The following is a 20,595-nucleotide window of genomic DNA, read 5'->3' as shown; positions in this document are numbered from 1 at the left end:
ACAGTTTAATACAGGCGCTATAACACAGTTTGTCGAATCTAGATTACCACAGTTCTATCGCAGAAGGATAAATGACCTTCCTATCAGATGCCAGCAATGTATAGATAATAATGGTTATAATTTTGATAAAATAAATATGTTAAATAAAAAAAAAAAAAAATTTCAGTACAAATCGGCAATTTTATACATTAACCCCTAACCCCGGAAGTCAACCCATACGTCATAATTATTTTTCCTGAATAATTCATAAAAATTACTAAATAACCTCTTTAATCATTCATACAGTATTTTGCAATTCGTGATACATGCTATAATGATATTCGTATTAGCTTTCTGCAATTAAACTCTGCACTTCTCCAATTACACTATCCTCTCTGTGTGTACATATTTCTTATTCAAATTATTCGCATCACGTTTTATTAAAAAGATAATTTTGTAAAAATTATCCCGCCATAGAAACTGTTACAACATGAAATAGTAAATTTTGGAACAATAATGTATTGAATAAAGTATGAAAGAAAACAGAATTGCAGTGTTTGGTCTTTCAGAAAGGGTGTATGGAATATTCGGTCATTTTTAAGGCACTTCAAAATATATAAAGACGTATCAGTCATGTTCGTATATTTAGCTATCTTTAGACAAACCAACATATACTCTGTCGAATACCGTTAAAGATCTGAGCGGCCGCGTCGTATTCTTACTACTAAGGCGATTAAAGCAGTGAAGGCAAAAATTCGAAGACATCATTTGAGAAGTAACATATTTTATCTCGAAAAATGAAAATAGCACCTAAAAACATATCTCGTATTTTAAAAGAGCACATAAGAGTCGCACTAGTCATTATCAGCCTGAAGACGTCCACTGGACAAAGGCCTCCCCCAAAGATCGCCATGACGATCTGTCGTGGGCTGCCTTCATCCAACCTATTCCGGCGATAATGACCAGATCATAGGTCGCCATTCGAGGACTTTACTGCCCCTACGGCCGCCGTCGAGATAATATGTGGCCTGCCCACTGACACTTCAGTTTCGCAACCATCTGGGCTTTGTTGTTGACTTTGGTTCCGCCAACAATACTAACTTATATTTTTTTTCTATAAGGTTAAGAAGATCATTTATGTAAATAAGAATGAGGAACACCTCCTTGTGGTTCCTCCATAGTGAGAGGAGTCCCAGTAGATCTCCTGCCAATCATGTTGACCTAATGTTTTTTTTTTAAACAAGAAATCAGAAGATCGAGCGCAGTTCCTTTTATGCCACACTGACACAGCTTCCTGGCCAGCGATGATTGTGAAAACAATCAAAGGCCTTTGATAAATCAAAGAAGAATTTAGAAGGAATCCGCTATTCCGCGAAAAAGCTGATAGACCACTCATGTCAATTCACTACTCATTTTCTTTTACAACCTCATGTGATTAAAAGAAACTGAAGAGAGCATGGGTCATGGTGTGATAACTCTGATAACTGCAGTCCACTAGGACTGCAGTTATTACACGGGGAGCAAGCAGCAAGGATAAAGAGCCACAATGGCAATATCTCTAGTTTCAATAGTTTCAAATTAGACTGTAAAATTTGTAAGTAGAGATTCCCATATTTATAGCAACTTAACTTTTGAATTGAAATCGAATCGAATTTTGTAAATAATTTTAATCACTTTCTCGTCACGCAAAGTACTCTTATTATCATATTATTATGCTGTAATGAAAAGGTAATTAAACGAATGAAAATAATAAAATATCACAAATCTTTATTGTTGTCGTAAATTTACACATGCATATTGAAGTGGTAATAAATATTGACAATTTGGATTAATTCTTCAACGAGTTGCGTGAATAATGTTATTTAGAAAGGCCAACTGCCTCCTGTTACAAGTCCATATAATCCAGCTCTGAAAAACATAATAAAAAAGAGTTATCACATTGTTACTATTTTCATTCTATATAATACAGGCATTTTTAAAGTACGTCACAGATTCTCATAATGATAGATTTATTTAATTTTCCAAAAACCTTGTGTCTTGATTATTTATTTTATATACAGGTCACCTGGCAAGTACACATCACCAAAATTATGAGCAGCATTACTACTGCGCTCGTCATATTGAGCCAGTAAATCTAAGTCTAAGTCCTTCAAACCTAAACTAACTAACGTCACAATTCGCCCCAAAACCCCTTCATTTGCGTGTTGGGTCATCATGGTACATCATACATCAACGCGTGCTTCTATATGATGCTCAGTTAAATCATGGGGCAACCATTCTCTAAGTATTTTATGTTTATCAATTTGATGCAAAGGGGTCAATATTGTGGTACAATCCAAATACAACATGTAAACTGTTTCTGCTGTGTTCTTTACTTTTGAATGCAACAACAATTGAAAACAAAAACAATTGAAAGTCAAACAATCCGATGTGGTACATTTTTATCATCTAGAATGTTTCATCTTCTAGCTATTATGTTAAGAAAGTTTCACTATCACACATATCACCGAGGAGATTTTATTTTTATCTAAAGTAGCCATTATGACAAAATACTCGTAGCTATTTCATACATCAACCCCTATTATATAGTGGAGTAATAAAAAAAACATGCATTAACTTACCCTCGTTTGCCAAGCTGATTGTTGCCCATCATAAGAGTGGCTCCAGTGCAACGGACATCGCGAGCTTCTTGGAGATTGTTACAACGTCTGCCAGTGAATCTGTTGGATCTCACACTTGATGCAAACAGCTCATAGGCGCGGCTGTGGGAGCAGGTGCTTCCTCCACATCCAGGTTGGTTGGACCGTCCGCCATTGGGATAGAAGTCAGCATCAGCAATAGGGTCCATGATACCCAATAGACCTCCATCAGTATGAATACATTCAACATAAGTACCGTCACCTCTGTTTAACGCGTTTCTGTTACCACCCCACTGTGGCCCAGCTGGGTCAAGACCTAAAAAAAATATTTTTTACAACAGATATTGGGACTTTTTAGATTAGATTACCACATTAATTCTGTCAGTTAAGGGTACATATTTGATATAACCATGAATAGATTATATAATGTTTAAAATCACACATAACCGTTTCATTTTTTTGAGATGATCAAGATAATTGTTGAGTAAATAAAGAAATTGACTTGGTAGATTTATACCTGTAACACGCGGAGTTCGTGCACCAAGGGTACGGCCGGCATTTCCGACAATGTGAGCTCCCAAACTGAAGCCGATTAAGTGGAAGTTGTTCCAGTTACCGCCTGTAGTAGACACCAACCAAGTTAAGAAGTTGCCCAAGAATTGTCCAACACTAGGCACAGCCCTCACGGATGTGGTGTAGGCGCCGCTAGCCGCACTCCTCCAGTCAACAACTATCACGTTCACGTCAGATACAGCCAAGAATGCTGATGTAATCATTGGGTTTATTGCAGAGTTGCCGTTACTGTTCCATCCGTGAACAACTACTTTCGTTTGTCTGTTTGCACGGTAGTTGGAGTTCCAAATTGTGTTTGCGTTTCCATTGACAATCAGTTGATGGTTTGTTGGATTATTCCTAAAAAAGAAAAAAATATCTTTGCTGGCTATATTATAAAATGAAAATTTTGGAACCTACAATTATTTGCATCCAACTGTGGGTACATTTTCAATACAGAATTGCATTTGTACGTGTTTTAAAGACTTTCCAATTGAAAGTTAACCGATTAGCTTCTAACAAACATATATATTATAGTGCTCATGTAAATGAATCAATCATTTCATTTTTTTAAGTATTTAAACAACTTATTTACTTATTATATTTGAGATATAACAGATAAATGAATATGTCAACTATATCAGCTTCACGAAGAATCCAATTAATATCATTTGAAATCATTTTCTGGTTTGGAGGTCCGAAGTAGATATTTTGTTCCAAATCCTACTTCTGGCATTTTAGTAAGTGATGTATTTGTTCAATGTATGGGTAATTTTTTTCAAACCATCTTTCAGCGCCATAAGTAATAATTATATTGTAATCATCTGTCTACTGCTAATAATAGGTTCGTGAAATAGTTTCTTCGCATTTAATATGAAAATCAAAACATTTTTTGTAGGTGATGTCACTTCATGATCCAGTTGCTGCAGAAATTTTATAAGTCCTAATCAAAACAATGTAAAACTGTTGATTAATCGAGCTTTCTCGCAACTTCTCGCTTTAACCTACGACATAATGTTCATAATCTATTCGATTTTTAAATTGGTTTTTATCTGTAATGTTTAAATTCTAAAAATTATTTTTTTACCTAGTGAACAACCAGTATTGATTGTTGGCACCGTTTCTGCCGTTGAGTGACTCTGTGTCCACCTTCTCTTCAAGATCCACAAGGTGGGGAACACCATCACCATCAGGCATCCAAATGTAGCGGCTTTCTCCCTCTACATAATGGCTATTATCCCCTGGCACTAGGGGAGTAGCACTTACGGTACTTACTGAAAAAAAAAATTTTTGAGCATTCTAGAAACTTCAGTTTGAAACACTTTAATTGTAAAAAATATCGAAGATATAAATATTTTTTTTAATAAATAAATCACTGTAATATATAATATACTGAACATGAAGAGTGATGAACAAGAAAAACTATGTTTTATAGAGCTAAAAAGTGAGACTAAAGCTAGAATTAGCTTTAGTCTCACTTTCACCTGGTGGGATTTAAGAGGCCATACATATATTAGCACCAAGAGGATCCATGAACGTTAGGAAGGAGAAAGTTAAACCTAAAACAAAGGGTTTGCTATATAACATTCTTACCCGCAATCAGTCCTAGGAGCACTACGAATTTCATAGTTGATACAGGGTATATTGTACAAGTTTATTAATTGTTCGTTCTGTATTTATTGGCCATATTATCTGATAAGCTTTTATCTTCAGCGACACATTGCAGAAATCTTACTCCCGCAAATACAATTGGGGGCATAATTCAATTTATTTTTTATATGCATTTTAAATATGCCGTCTGTTATTTAGATCTATTTTGGACTATATTAATAAAATGTTTCGATCGGCAAAAACATAACTGTTTACGCTACCTATACTACTGTAGTTTTTTTTCTATGGTAAAAACGTAGTCTACCGTGGTATTAGGATTCAAAAGCAGAAACTTTAAGGTTTTTAAAAATATAACTGCTTTCTTATATTCTTTGATTATTTTTATAAGCACTTATAATGCTATAGTTCGCTCCCTCTTATAATATTATTTTTGTATTTGGAACACACACTACCAATGTCATATGGATCGTATAGAGCATAATAAGACAAAAAAGATTCCTTTATAAAAAAGAAACTCATGAAGACCGCCTGAAATACTTTTAAATTATCACACTGGTCGGCGCTGTTCGATTGCTTTTTTTTCTCTACGGTACATAATAATATGATTATAATGATGTCTTCTGTTAGAGTATCTTCCTAGAAGCCAGTACATACATGGGGCACACTAAAAGTTTCGCACTTCTAGCTAATCGGAACTATTTGAATTTAGAATGTTATATTTTTTGAAACGTTGCAACCTTCTAAGTAATAAAAAAAACAATTGATGGGAAATCATTTTTCGATTGTTTTTATAACACATCAAAGTTCTACGTACGCATCGAAAATGGAATTAAGTCGAAAAGATTTTAGAGCGATGATTTTTTATGATTTTAAAAGTTCTCTCCCTCCGCGAGACTGTGCCGCTCGTCTTCAAAATGCTTTTGGGAGAGAAGCACCTTGTTTGAGCACCGTGAGGCGATGGTTCGCTGAATTTGAGAGAGGCTTCTTTACATGGCAAATTTCGTAAAGGGCGGCCTTAAACTGCCGTCAACGAATATAATGCTAGCCGCATAAGCGGCTAATTGAAGAAAACCTGCCGATAACCTATGAGACAATTCGAAGTCTAATGGGGATTGGTATGAGCTTAATTCAGAAAATTTCACACGAAGAATTGAAAGTTCGGAAACTTTGTTGTCGTTGGATCCCTCATGACTGACAGCGGAGCAGAAGCGGGCTCGCGTGGAATGGTGCTCACAGATGCTAATGAAGTACGACCACGGACATTCTAATGCTGTTTATGACATTGTCACAGGAGACGTAACGTGGATTTATTGTTTTGAACCCGAAAAAAAACAGAAAACAGTTTGAAACTGAGAACAGGCCAACAAAAGTGAGGCAGGCGAGAAACGTTGGTAAAAAAATGATCCCATTATTTTTCTCAGCTATGGGTCCCATCTGCACATATCCACTTTAAGATCAAAAGAGTGTTAATGTCGAATGGTATTCTACAATTTGTTTACCCAGGGTGTTAAAAAAAGTTCTCAAAAGGCGACCAAAAAGCCGCATTCTCCTAGATCATGACAACGCTTCTTCACAAACTACGTAATTTTTAGCTTACCAAACTTACCAAAAAAGGACAACTCGTCACCCATCCTGCACATAGCCCGGACCTAGCACCCTGATTTATGTATTTTCCCTAAAATCAAAGATTTGATGAGAGGTTTCACTTTTACCAATTCCGAAGAGGCAGTGATAACGTTCAATCAGCACGTAGAAAACATGCCTTCAGATCTGTGGTCCTCCTGTTTTAAAAAGTGGTTCGATCGCATGAAAAAATGCTTAAAATGTAAAGGAGAGTATTTTGAAAAGCAATAAACATAATATTTTGGTTAAAACATATTGTTTTTTTAAGTTACGCAAAACTTTAAGTGTAACCTACCTATTTCTAAAACGAAGTTCTAATTAATATAAGTAATTGTCCTCTATTTTTCTTTAAGTGGGCTTGCCAGCGGAGCTTTGTGTCAAGAGTCATGTCCATATATCTGGCTGTATTTTCGTATTTGTATTTTATTATTAATGTTAATAGGCTCATAATCTAGTTTCTTATTACTAAAGCTTACATGAATAGATTTACTTTCATTAAGTTTTATTCTCCATTTTTAGTCCACTTAACTAATTTGTTTACAGTTTTACTTGAACTTTTCTGCTGCTTCTTTATGATTATTTCCCACGCCATTTAGAGCACTATCATCAGCTAAGGTCGCAAGAGCGTTATTTTCTATTTCAGGAACTTCATTTGTGTATAGTATGTATTTCTGGCGATCATTATTTAGCAAAAATTAAAGTCAGACATTTTTCAAAGCAGTATAAGTATGTATAAAAAAAATCTTTCTTACAATGCAACCCATATTGACATGCTAATGCTTAGCACTAGCGTAAAAAATAGCATTTCGTTTATTGATTTTCTTGTTGTTATTGTTTATAAGTCTTTGTTTTCCCTCGATTGAATTAGATAGACCTAAATAAATAAGTTGTGTTCGCCTATAATTGGATTGACATTTTAACATAGTTATTAGAAATATCTGTACGATCAATAATCGTGTGAACGGTGTAAATCTGTTGGTGAAACATTAAATAAGTGCTATGTTATAATATTAAAACTTCTATTAAATTATTCTCTGAATTCATCGTCTTGTTACCCTTCTAAGCGAATCTTATCTAAATCATTGCTGGTCACTCTTTGGTTTTTTCACCCTTAAAACGGTATCTTATACAGGGCATGTCCTTGTTACAAAATCTGTTAAGAATACATTTCGCATTATTTCTCTCTCACACATACATTTGATAGTACTTGTGATAGATTGAGGTATTTGTCACACAAAGTTCCGTTCTAAAAATACCTGTTATACATTAACACTACCCTCAGTTACTTTGCTATCACCGTAACATCCTATATCCGCTACAATCAATACGCTTTACATGAGTGAACTACTAAATTTGTAATAGTATGAACTATTAAAACATCTACCCTGTAATTTTGATCAGTTACATTCAAGGTATCTCTCAAGACCACCCAAAACTCTTCTCCTTCTTTATGGACTCTGTGGACGTTCCCCGCGTTCATATCTGGATCACACACTCCTGGTACATAAAATCAAGTCTAGTATTTTCAGTCTTAGTTAAAGTAGTTTGTTACTAATTCACTCATACGAATAGTCAATTACGTATTGTTCCACTCGTTCGGAATGAACCATGCCCACCCCTTGACAGTTTTGTGTTGTTGCAGGTACGCCTGACCAGTAAGTTGTATTTGCTTGGTGTGGATTCGATAGTCCATAGGCATAGGAGACCTTAGAGTGGTGGACTAGGATACTAGGACTAGATACTGTTTCCAAGATAGGATATTGATCATGGTAAAAGAAGCTCGGTAAGCCTAAGTCGCCTATCCGTACATTGCACTTGACTATACGAATATAGCTTAAAACATATTTTAATTTTACCAGCTATAAATGTCAGTTTTTATGGTTGTGACTGTACTCTAATATGAGATTATGTCTATCAATAATGAGTAAAAAACGATAAATAATTAATTAAATAAGATATGACGTAGAAATAATTAGCCTGGTGGCATAAAAAATGTTGATCATTTTTTATATCTATTAACTATAAATCTCTAAATTTATAGCTATATAATTTTAATTATTAATTACATTACTCTAAGTAATAACTAAACTTTTACGATTGGGAAATCGTATGTCAAAAAAACAGATCGTGACCTCAAAAAGCCTGCTGAAGTTATTATACGATGTTAAAATATTACATACTAACATTAGGATCGGATATGCAATAAGTTCAAATTTAAATTCAAATATATTTATTCAAAATGTGACATCACTTATTGAAAGCCAAAAACTACCACCCATTCCAGAATGAATGCCTCAGACCTGAGAAGACGGGCGCAACAAACTCAACGGGCTTTTTTTTCATCGAAAAAATATGTTTACAAAGTAATATTGTACAATTAAACTTATAATTTTATAAATAGCCTGAAGGTGGTCACTCCATTCCCAATCTGTGGTATCATTAAGAATGTCATTTATATTATAGTTACCACACAAACGTTTTTTAACAAATCTTTTGAATAACGTAATACTCTTGTTTTGAATATTTTCTAGGATGTTGTTGTAAAAGCATGAGATGCGGAGACACCACAACAACAAGAACAACATCAAAACTACAACTAAAACAATAAAAATTAGTAATGTTTTAGAAAATTTTGCGCTCGCGTTACTTGCGTGATTTTCGGTGGTTGTGTGAATGATACTTTTTGTGCGTCCTGTACTCGAACGAGTATTTTCGGTGAATGTTTGGAGGAATTATTCTAGTCAATACCAGCAACTGAATTGATAACTGAAACCAAAGCTGGCGTTCGACAGGGGTCCTTCCTCTCCATTGCTTTCAACATTTACACCAAGCACATAGTTTGGGTTGTTCTGGAATACTGGGATAGGCATATCGATCATAGTCGAAGGGCGGAAGATATATAATCTGCTATATGCGGAGTACACTTCTTGTCCAAACAAGGGAGGGATATAGTTGATAAGGATATTGAAGAAATACTCACACGTTTTCAGATAACCAGCCTTGAATTCGGACTGGCCATCAACTGAGTTAAGACCAAGATGACGATAGAAGATTTTGTAAATAACTAATGAATAGAGATTCAACGTATTGCAAACTATCTTGGTTATAGTATCTTCAATACCGGTGGTTTTGAGCTGGATCACCAAAACCACCAAGGTTCAAGTTATGAGTTGCCTTGTGTTTCCAATCGTCTTCTACGGGGCTGAAACCTGGTCCCCTAGATTGCAATACCGCGACTCCTGAAGATCCCTTGTACGGCTTTTCGAACCAACAATGCCATCTTGAAGGAATTGAAGATAAAAGAAAGACTATCGTCGACTGTGCATTTCTGAAGATTTTTGGTAACAACTCCGGAATGAAGGATGGATTGAGCGGTTGGTAGTGCAGGGCCAGGTGGAGGGTATTAGAGTAAGAGGACGCTCACCCCCGCGATTAACGGATCTGATCAAAGCAGTGACCCAGACAACTGTATTAGAGTGCTCTCGCAATGCAACAAACTGCCAAAAGTGGAGGAGCATCGCGGAGGCAGTGGACCAAAAAATTGAAGAGACCAATGACGACTAATGACGCATCATCTTAGCGGCCACGATCGCTCTAATTTGTTAGAGTTTCAATCTTCAATCAAAGCAATCTTCTCCTCATTCAGTCACTCAAGAGGAGAATTCATAATTTAAACTAATTTTATTAATTTATTAACTCTTTTAAATTCGACTTAATTATTATTAACATTATTATTATTTTCTGACACACAATATGCAATAACTTAAATTGTATTGTAAATAATTATTAATTTCGAGATAAATAAAGAGGGTTTTTAATGAAAAGGTGATTAAACCAAAGAAAATAATAAGATTTTATATATATTTATTGCACACGTCGCGTCGTTAAAATATTAAGCAAGTGGAAGTGGTAATAAGTTAGATGGACAATTGGATTTTTTCTTCTACGAGTTGAGTAAGTGTTATTATTTAGAAAGGCCAACTGGCTCCTGTTACAAGTCCATACAGTCCAGTTCTGAAAAAAAATAAAATAGATTTATCACATTTATTACTATTTTGATTATATATTACTTAGGCATTTTTACAATAAACGACAGATTCTCATATTAGTAGATTTATTGAATTTTCCAACAGCCTTATGTCTTGATTATTGATTTGATATACAGGTCATCTAATAGCAAGTGCATGTCACCAAAATTATGAGCACATCATTATCATTAGTCCAGTTAATTCACCAGCTACAGTGTCCTTCAAACCAAAAGACATGTATCAAACAAACAATGCGCAAGCAAGTTCATGGTTTGGTACACAGAAACCAAAGTTTGTTAGTTATTTCGTGGTACAAATTTGATTGAAAACCGCACTATATAGGCCGCGCCTCACATCCAGATACTAAGGATTATATTTGAGATGTAATGCGTAATTAACATTTTACGGAAAAATCATCTTTGCAGAAATTCTAGCCCCCACGCGTGAAGCTGAAATCTGCCTCGATGTTTGCTGATGTCCAATCTTCGTGAGTTTGAAAACGGTATTATTATTTATAGAGTTCTATGACACAATTCAAAAATCACCAATTAAAATAAGCTTGGACTCAGGTCATCAACAAAAAAATTATTTGTCGTTTGGGGTTAGGTGTTGCGAGTACAGAGGATGTCGCAGAGCTTCTTAATGTAGGTCATTCATATTTCATTTTCATTACACGTCACAGTTCGCAAAGGACTCAGGGGACTTAACTGAGCAAAAAAAAATCAGAACTATTGAGAACTTGGATGAATATAAAACAGCATAAAAACGCTACAAAAAGTGGATTAGATTCCGAATTCAACAAACCAAGCCGCAAGAATAAAGAAAGTCCTGTCTCAATATTATGTAAACTTGTTGGGATTCCTTAAAAAGGAAGGCGGCTCTTATACAATTACAACCAAATAAACCAGTATAGTGTAACTAAAAACACACTTCCCCGGATGTCAAATCACGTCATACTCCGAGTGGTCAAATGAGCCTTACAGCACACCAACAACCCAGGAATGGGCGTTATCCTTGATAATAAATAGAATTAGGCGAGCCGGTTTTGCTTTTTACCAATGCAAAAGGCTAGTTTGTAGAACATGGGGTCTTAGTCCAAAAATCGTACATTGGCTGTACACATCAGTCATCGGATCCTCTAAGACATATGGATCAGTTGTATGGTGGCCCAAAACTAATAGACGACGGTGAAAGCGAAACTCCAAATGCTTAGCGACTCTAGCAGCTACTGGATGTATTGGAATTAAGAGTACCTCTTAAACTTAAGACCTTTAGATCTGGCCATACAAGAAGAGGCAAAGACAGTCGCCTGGAGACTAAGAGCAAATGGACTGTGGAAACAAAACATAGAAATGACACACTCTAAAACTCTACAGGCAATCCTGTAGGAAATTCCACTTCTTGAGGCACCCATGGACAGAATACTGTGTCATCGTGTATGCGATCGAAGATACAATATTCGACTTTCTGCTGAAGCAAAGGTAACTCTGGTATGAATGATGTTAGGTTTTTTATTTTTATTTGGGAAACTGACAGCCATTTTTACAATTTTTTTGCAAGAAATAGATTATATATAAATACTTATTACAAGCTTCAGTAATGTAATATAAAATAGCGTTTAATTTATAAGATGAGCTAAAAGATGAGATTAAACACAGTCGGATTCAAACCCACGCGTGGTACTGGAGCTGGTGTCTTCTCAAATGACTTTAATATCAAATTTGGTAAATTGGCTAACTAAACACAATCTTCCAGGTAGTATGTATTGGTATTACTAGAGCGGCACAGACGGTAGCAGAGAGAGACGTCAGAGACAGTGCATCTGTTCTTCTAGCCCTACAAAACAACACCATAACATCTGTCCTTATATTAGAATGTCACAACGCACTACAATCTATCCCAAATACAAACAGACTCATCCTGCAATTGATCAAAGGACACAGCTTCACTGGATAATGATGCTGCAGACGAACTAGCTAAAAGGGAAACAGAGGCTGTAGTATATGGACCGAGACCTACGCTACCTATGCCCAAATTAAAACATGGCCGCGCACAGTAACTGAAGAAACCCACTTAAGAGAATGGAGATACGGTGAAGAATGCAGGCAAACAAAAATTGCAGTTCCAGTGGCATCAAAGAGGTTTGCTCGCAACTTAACCTAAGTACCCAGATACAATGTACGCAAAATTATAGGTGTTATAACCGGCCACTGGCCCTCAAAGTACAGTGCCCTCAAATACAAGACATGCACGCAGGCAAAAGAAACGCCACTGCATGTGTTCACAGAATGCAACAGTGTGGCCAAACAACGGGCACAAATTCTCCAATCTCCAATACCACTCACGGATACCTGCAACAGTCTGCTATCTTTCAGGGACGACCTAGGCTGCTTGGAGTAAGAAGATTAACTGACGCGCACAATAGCCCAATCATAAAGCTAAGTGCGCAAAAAGCCCAGTCAAGTTAACTACTAACGGCACAGTTCGCCCTAAAATCCCTTCAATCACGTGTTGGGTCAACATGGTAAATCATGCATCACCGCGTGCTTCTCTATGACGCTGAGTTAAATCATGGGGAACCATTCTCCAAGTATTTGATTTTTACCGATTTAATGCAAATAGGTAAATATTGTGGTCCTCTCCAAATACAACATTTGAACTGTTTCTGCTGTGTTCTTTACTTTTAAATAAATTACAGCCAAATTAAAATACAATTGAAAATCAAACAATCCAATGTAATACCTTTTTTTTAATCTAGAATGGATCTTTCTTCTAGCTATCATGTTAAAAAGTTTCACTATGATACACATCACCGAGGAGATTTCAATCCAAAGTAGCCATAACGCCTATTATATTATGGAGTAATTAAAAAAAACTTGCATTAACTTACCCTCGTTTGCCAAGCTGATTGTTGCCCATCATAAGAGTGGTTCCAGAGCAACGAACATCGCGAGCTTCTTGGAGATTGTTACAACGTCTGCCAGCGAATCTGTTGGATCTTACACTTGATGCAAACAATTCATAGGCGCGGCTGTGGGAGCAGGTGCTTCCTCCACATCCAGGTTGGTTGGACCGTCCGCCATTGGGATAGAAGTCAGCATCACCAATAGGGTCCATGATACCCAAAAGACCTCCATCAGTATGAATACATTCAACATAGGCACCGTCACCTCTGTTTAACGCGTTCCTGTTACCACCCCACTGTGGCCCAGCTGGGTCAAGACCTAAAAATAATATTTGTTACAGCAGATATATCGATTAGTTTATTGTTTTAGCTAGTTCTAAGGCAGATAATACATAAATTTTTTATTTATTTATGCTATTAACGATATAATTTTGTGTCAGTAAAGCCATACAAAGTATACTTAGATATGATCATGAATATATTTTATTGTTATGATTACAATCACATTCAAAATTTTTATATTTTTAAGACGATCAAGATATTTATTGGATAAATAAAGAGTTTGACTTGGTATATTTATACTGACCTGTAACACGCGGAGTTCGTGCACCAAGGGTACGGCCGGCATTTCCGACAACGTGAGCTCCCAAACTGAAGCCGATCAAGTGGAAGTTGTTCCAGTTACCGCCTGTAGTATTCACCAGCCAAGTTAAGAAGTTGCCCAAGAATTGTCCAACACCAGGCACAGCCCACACAGATGTGGTGTAGGCGCCGTTAGCCGCACCCCTCCAGTCAACAACTATCACGTTCACGTCAGATACAGCCAAGAATGCTGATGTAATCATTGGGTTTATTGCAGAGTTGCCGTTACTGTTCCATCCGTGAACAACTACTTTCGTTTGTCTGTTTGCACGATAGTTGGAGTTCCAGATTGTGTTTGCATTACCATTGACAATCAGTTGATGGTTATTTGGATTATTCCTTAAAAAAAAAACAAATTTAGGTTTGAGTGGCTATATTATGTGTCTATTTTAGTAACTTAACCTAAGCTTTTTTTATACGTGTGGAAACCCCCACGGGCTGTCACCCCACCGGGATTTTCTGTAGGGAGGTGTGTCGGAATCAAACCGACTAAAATCACACGGTGTACCATACCACGCCTTGGTAGGAGGAGTCCTGGTACGGCGTTATTAACACAATAGTACGTCGTAACTTAAACTAACTTACATAATTTTTTGCATTTGAATTTATTTTTAAAAGTATATTTGAAAGTTAGGCGACTAGCTTCAATTAAAAAAATAATTATTATGTTATGACGTCTAGGTATGTAGATAGGGCTAGATAGATAGTTTTTGGTATCACAACGGCGCCTCTTTCTGCCCAGACGCAGTAATGTGTAAGCATTATTGTATTTCGGTCTGAAGGGCGCGGTAGCTAGTGAAATTACTGGGCAAATGAGACTTAACATCTTATGTTTCGAGGTGACGAGCGCAATTGTAGTGCCGCTCAGAATTTTTGGGTGTTTTTGAGCGGCATTCCATTGTAATGGGCAGGGCGTATCAATAACCTGATTGTCCTGCTCGGCTCCTCCCTCATTCTCATAAAGAAAATAATCAATCTGTTTATTAATCTATTTTATTTGAGATTTAACTGGATAAATGATAATAGTATAATCTTTATCAGCTTCTCGAAGAAGACATTCAATTTAATTACTTAATATTATATAATAATTTAAAAATATTTTATCATGTTGTAAAGAAAGATTCGCCCGTTCTTCTCAGATCTAGGAAGTCTATTTTGAATGGTTGGTACTTTTTGATTTTCAATAAGTGTTTTTTAATCCTATTTTGAATAAAAATATTTAAATTTGAAAGTCAACGATCGGTTTCTGTATTTCTGTGAAAAGAAACCAAGCTATTTGCAGTGCTTCGACAATGGTCGCGATTGTGAGGGTAGACGGCTTCCATGGCATCCAACGCAAAAGAACCGCGTCATCGCTGAAGAGGTTGCTGGGTAGCCCTAACATAATTCTGCAAACTATTACTAGTCATTATTACGCTGTGAGTTCCATGTTTAAAATTTAAAAAGTCGACGTAAATTGTCCTAATTTGACAATTAATTTTAAATAGGTACTACTAATATTATTATATATTATCAATAGTTTCGATAAACAACTAGTTTTATTTTAATCATATTCGAAATGAAAAGTAGAGTGTTTAACAAGTCTAAATACCTCGGGGGTTGATTATTCGACTTTCAGTTAACAATCTACTATTATTACCTAGTGAACAGCCAGTATTGATTGTTGGCACCGTTTCTGCCCTTGAGCGATTCTGTATCCACCTTCTCTTCGAGATCTACAAGGTGGGGAACACCATCACCATCAGGCATCCAAATGTACCGGCTTTCTCCCTCTACATAATGGCTATTATCCCCTGGCACTAGGGGAGTAGCATTAACGGCACTTACTGAAAAAAAAATTTCGAGCATTCTAGAAACTTCAGTTTAAAAAACTTTTATAGTAAAAAATATCAAAGATATAGATAATTTTAAATTAAAAAAATCAGTATAACCTTTAGATATAATATGTAACACTATAAGATACATAATAGCTTTAAGGGTAAATGTATACACTTTTATAATAAAGTCCCAGCCACTGTTCGGGCATTATCTATAAATAAATTTTATTGTTTTATTAAAAAATGGCTGCGTCGTAAATCCTACTACTCCACAGCTGAATATCTAAGTGATCCGACAGCCTGGGACTAGATTATGATTATTTTATAGCAATAGCAATGACAAAACAACGAGGACCGGAGGCCATCCCTTCCCCCCCCCCCGCACACAAATTATGAGAGCGGTCCGTAAAAAGATATTACCCCAGGAGGGTACCAGCTCTACCAGAGCCGGAGAATCCCTCCCCGAGCACTCTTGCTCGGGCCGCCCTTCGTATTCTGGGGTGGGCACAGAACCGCGCATGACCGAGGTCAAACGAGGCAGTAACACCACGGCTCCCCGCTCCACGCTCAACGTGGACTTTTGCAATATCAGGGGAATTCACTCCAATTTAATCGCCGTCCACCACCACCTTGAGACGGCGCAGCCGGCCTTGTGTTTCCTTACGGAGACGCAGATATCTCGACCTAGCGATACGTCATATTTAACGTACCCCGGGTACAAAATTGAGCACAACTTTTTGCCTCATGCCGGGGTATGTGTGTACGTTAGGGAGGATATCTGCTGTCGCCGTCTCGGCAATTTTGAGGGTAGGGACCTGTCTACTCTCTGGCTCCGCGTAGATTTAGACGACCGCGTCCGTATCTATGCGTGTGTCTACAGGTCCCATAGTGGTAACGCAGAAACCGATCATCTCATGGGCTGCGTTCAAGCTGCAATTGACGTCGTGCTTGCACAGATCCCCTCCGCTGAAATCGTGGTCTTGTGTGATTTCAACGGGCACAATGCCGAATGGCTTGGATCACGTACCACAGACTACGCAGGGCGATCTGTGCATAATTTTGCATTGGCGTATAGTCTGTCCCAATTGGTTGAGTCGCCAACGCGGCTCCCGGATGTGGATAGCCACATGCCGTCCTTATTAGATCTTCTGCTGACTACACATCCCGATGGTTACCAGGTCTTTGTCGACGCCCCTCTTGGAACGTCCGACCATTGCCTGGTCAGGAGTGTAGTGCCTATCCGACGCCAACGTCGCAGACCACCAGCGACCCGCCGCGTTTGGCACTACAAGTCAGCAGATTGGGATAGGATGCGTTCCTTTTTTGCATCCTACCCTTGGGGCAAGGTTTGTTTCTCTTCGGATGATCCTAGTGCCTGCGCCATTGCAGTAGGCGATGTAATACTGCAGGGTATGGATATTTTTATACCAAGCTCTGTAGTACCGATCGGTGGCAGATCACAGCCCTGGTTGGATGCGTCAGTTAAAGCAGCATCTGACTGCAAAAAACAGGCGTATCGAACTTGGGTTGCGGCGCTGGGCACAAAGGATCCGAACTGCAAAGTTCTTAAGAGGAAATATAACCGTGCCTCCAGATTTTTTAAGCGGCAAATCGCCCGTGCGAAGTCAAAGCACGTCGTCAAAATCGGCGAGCAGCTTTCCAGTTACCCGACCGGAACACGCAAGTTCTGGTCGTTGTCGAAAGCTGCTCTTGGTAACTTCAACCAGCCGTCCATGCCGCCGTTGCACATGAGGAATGACACCCTGGCCCATACGGCAAAAGAGAAAGCCGAGCTCCTGTGCGCTCTTTTCGCCTCCAACTCGACTCTTGACGACAACGGAAAAACACCGCCGACCATCCCGCGGTGTCAGAGCTCTATGCCTGAAGTACAGTTCAGACAGAAAACTGTTAGGCGAGCTCTGTTTTCGTTGGACGTCAGGAAGTCGAGCGGGTCGGATGGCATTTCTCCAATCGTGCTTAGAACGTGTGCCCCTGAGTTGACGCCGGTGCTAACGCGTTTATTCCGGCACTCTTATTCCAAAGGCGTAGTCCCTGACTCATGGAAGTCAGCCCTTGTCCATCCGATCCAAAAAAAAGGAGACAGTTCGGATCCGGCGAACTACAGGCCTATTGCTATCACCTCCCTGCTCTCCAAAATCATGGAGAGCATAATTAGCCACCAGCTTTTAGTATACCTAGAGGGTCACCAGTTGATCAACGACCGACAGTACGGGTTTCGCCATGGACGGTCGGCAGGTGATCTTCTGGTATACCTAACACATAGATGGGCGGCAGCTATTGAAAGCAAGGGGGAAGGCCTGGCAGTTAGCCTGGATATAGCGAAGGCCTTTGATCGTGTATGGCACAAGGCGCTCCTCTCAAAACTTCCATCATTTGGGCTTCCCGAGAGCTTGTGCAAGTGGACCTCCAGCTTCCTCACTGGGCGTAGCATACAGGTCGTTGTCGACGGATATTGCTCGAACCCGAGGCCCGTGAATGCTGGAGTGCCCCAAGGCTGTGTGCTATCTCCTACGTTGTTTCTTCTGCATATCAATGTTATGTCGGACACCTCCAACATGCATTGCTATGCAGATGACAGCATACAGAGGTATCATATTGCTGGTGATGCCGTATACACGGGCCATGCAGGTCTCTCTCGGGAAATCGTCGACCAGTGCCGGGAGAAACTTGTGTCTTCTATCGAGTCCTCTCTCGAGAAGGTCGCGGAATGGGGTAAATTGAACCTTGTCCAATTTAACCCCCAGAAGACTCAAGTTTGCGCGTTTACCACTAAAAAAACCCCATTTGTCGTATCACCGCTCTTCGAGAACACTTCTCTTAAAGCCGCGCCTAGTATCGGAATACTGGGTCTCGAAATCTCGAGCGATTGCCAATTCCGTGGCCATCTGGAGGGCAAAGCCAAATTGGCTTCGAAGAAGCTGGGCGTCATCAATAGAGCACGGCAATACTTCAAGCCGGCCCACATTCTAGCGCTCTACAAAGCGCAGGTCCGGCCACACATGGAGTATTGCTGTCATCTCTGGTCTGGTGCACCCCAGTATCTGCTCGATCCATTTGACCGCGTGCAACGTAGAGCAGCTCGAATTGTCGGGGACTCAGTGCTCTGTGAACGGCTGGATCACTTGGCGTTGCGTAGAGACGTCGCTTCATTGTGTGTCTTCTACCGCATTTATCACGGGGAGTGTTCCGAAGAGCTGTTTAACCTGATTCCTGCCGCCGAATTTCACCATCGCACGACACGCCACAAGTTAGGATATCATCCCCACCATCTGGATGTGTGGCGGTCCTCCACAGTGCGGTTTTCAAGAAGCTTTCTCCCTCGTACTACAAAGCTGTGGAATGAGCTTCCTTGTGCGGTGTTTCGGGGACGATACGACATGGGTACCTTCAAAAAAAGCGCGTACACCTTCCTTAAAGGCCGGCAACTCTCTTGTGATTCCTCTGGTGTTGCAAGAGAATGTGGGCGGCGGTGATCACTTAACACCAGGTGACCCGTACGCTCGTTTGTCCTCCTATTCCATAAAAAAAAAAAAAAAAAAAAAAACAAAATTGTATATTTGATTAAAAATAGCGCAAAAAAAATGTTGGGAGATTTTCTTGCGCCGCATCTTCTCTCTAAGAGTGTCATTTTTTCCGAAGCGGTAGTAGTGTCTAGTATATTAGAAATTATATCACAAAGAATTCTAAAGCAATAAATTTTGAGAAAATAAATGCCTTTTATGCCACACGATAACGATAAGATTGATTTGCACCAAGAAGATCCATTAACTGAGGCAGGAAAATTGGATAATTCAAACAAAGCTGTTTGATCTGATTCCTGACGCCGTCTGCCATCTTTGACACGCCACTAATTATAATATCATCTCCACCATCTGGATGTGTGGCGTTCCTTTTCAGTGCGGTTTTCAAGGAACTTTCTTCCATGTACAACCAAGCTGTGGAAAGAGCTTCCTAGAGCGGTGTTTCCGGCTCAATACGACATGGGTAACTTCAAAATGGGGAAAGGGGTTAAGGAAGAACCCTTAAAGGCCGGTAATACTCCTGTGGTTTTTATGGTGTTGCAAGATAATGTGGGCGGCTGTGGTCACATGGTCATCACACACAGGTGATGCGTACGCTCGATTTAAAAAAAAAGCAAAGGATTTATTTTATTAAAATTCTTACCAGCAATCAGTCCTAGGAGCACTACGAAGTTCATAGTTGATGCAGAGTATATTGTATATGATTGTTAATTGTTTGTTCTCTATTTATTGGCCATTTTATCTGATAAACTTTAATCTTCAGCGATACTTTGCAGAACTATAATTGTGGAAATCTTATTCCCGCAGATACAATCGTGGGCATTATTCGATTTATTTTTTATATTCGTTTAATTATTTATTTACTATATATACAGACACTTTCGAACAATATTACATAGTATTTGGTTCCCACACTAGGCGTAGCCTTTCCTGTAGGTAACCAATTTACATTCTATGGTTACCAATTAGAAGCGAAAGGTATTCAGGCAATAGGAAAAATGCTTTGAGATAAGCTTAGGTTAGATATGGTCGTCAGGAAGGAGTAATAAATTTTTTTTTTTGAATATTCAAAAGGTGGTTTGATATTCCCTTATATATTTTACACGTCTAGATAGAGCTTCTTGTTACTAGACAGCCGATGAAAACAGGCCAGGTATTATTTTAGTGTGCGTAACAAGCTCCGACTTACGCAGTTGTTACAGTCTATCTAGACGTATAAATGATCTAAGGATATTCGATCGAGTCCAATGGTACTGT

At 38.6% G+C, this 20,595-nt stretch overlaps 1 protein-coding gene across 4 annotated transcripts; it reads right to left on the bottom strand.

The window, feature by feature from the left end:
- Positions 1-1,726: 1,726 nt before the first annotated feature.
- On the bottom strand, positions 1,727-20,045 carry LOC126969584 (pancreatic triacylglycerol lipase-like). Of its 4 annotated transcripts, none has more exons than XM_050815124.1 (5): positions 19,982-20,045; positions 15,619-15,805; positions 13,924-14,318; positions 13,323-13,656; positions 1,727-1,887 (listed from the first exon to the last, which is right to left on the bottom strand). In XM_050815124.1, the coding sequence occupies exons 1-5, from the start codon at positions 20,013-20,015 to the stop codon at positions 1,842-1,844; spliced, it is 996 nt and encodes a 331-aa protein (XP_050671081.1). In that variant the 5' UTR covers positions 20,016-20,045; the 3' UTR covers positions 1,727-1,841. The 4 variants fall into 4 exon arrangements, with proteins under 4 accessions (XP_050671081.1, XP_050671079.1, XP_050671078.1 ...); XM_050815122.1 differs by lacking the exon at positions 13,323-13,656 and adding an exon at positions 2,601-2,934; XM_050815121.1 differs by lacking the exons at positions 13,323-13,656; positions 13,924-14,318; positions 15,619-15,805 and adding exons at positions 2,601-2,934; positions 3,136-3,530; positions 4,258-4,444 and having other exon boundaries at positions 19,982-20,016.
- Between the last annotated feature and the right edge of the window lie 550 nt (positions 20,046-20,595).

This window comes from Leptidea sinapis, chromosome 18 (assembly GCF_905404315.1).
Source record: "Leptidea sinapis chromosome 18, ilLepSina1.1, whole genome shotgun sequence".
Lineage (NCBI taxonomy): Eukaryota > Metazoa > Arthropoda > Insecta > Lepidoptera > Pieridae > Leptidea > Leptidea sinapis.
The sequence above is the reverse complement of the archived record's forward strand: the minus strand, read 5'-3'. Positions and strand labels throughout refer to the sequence as shown.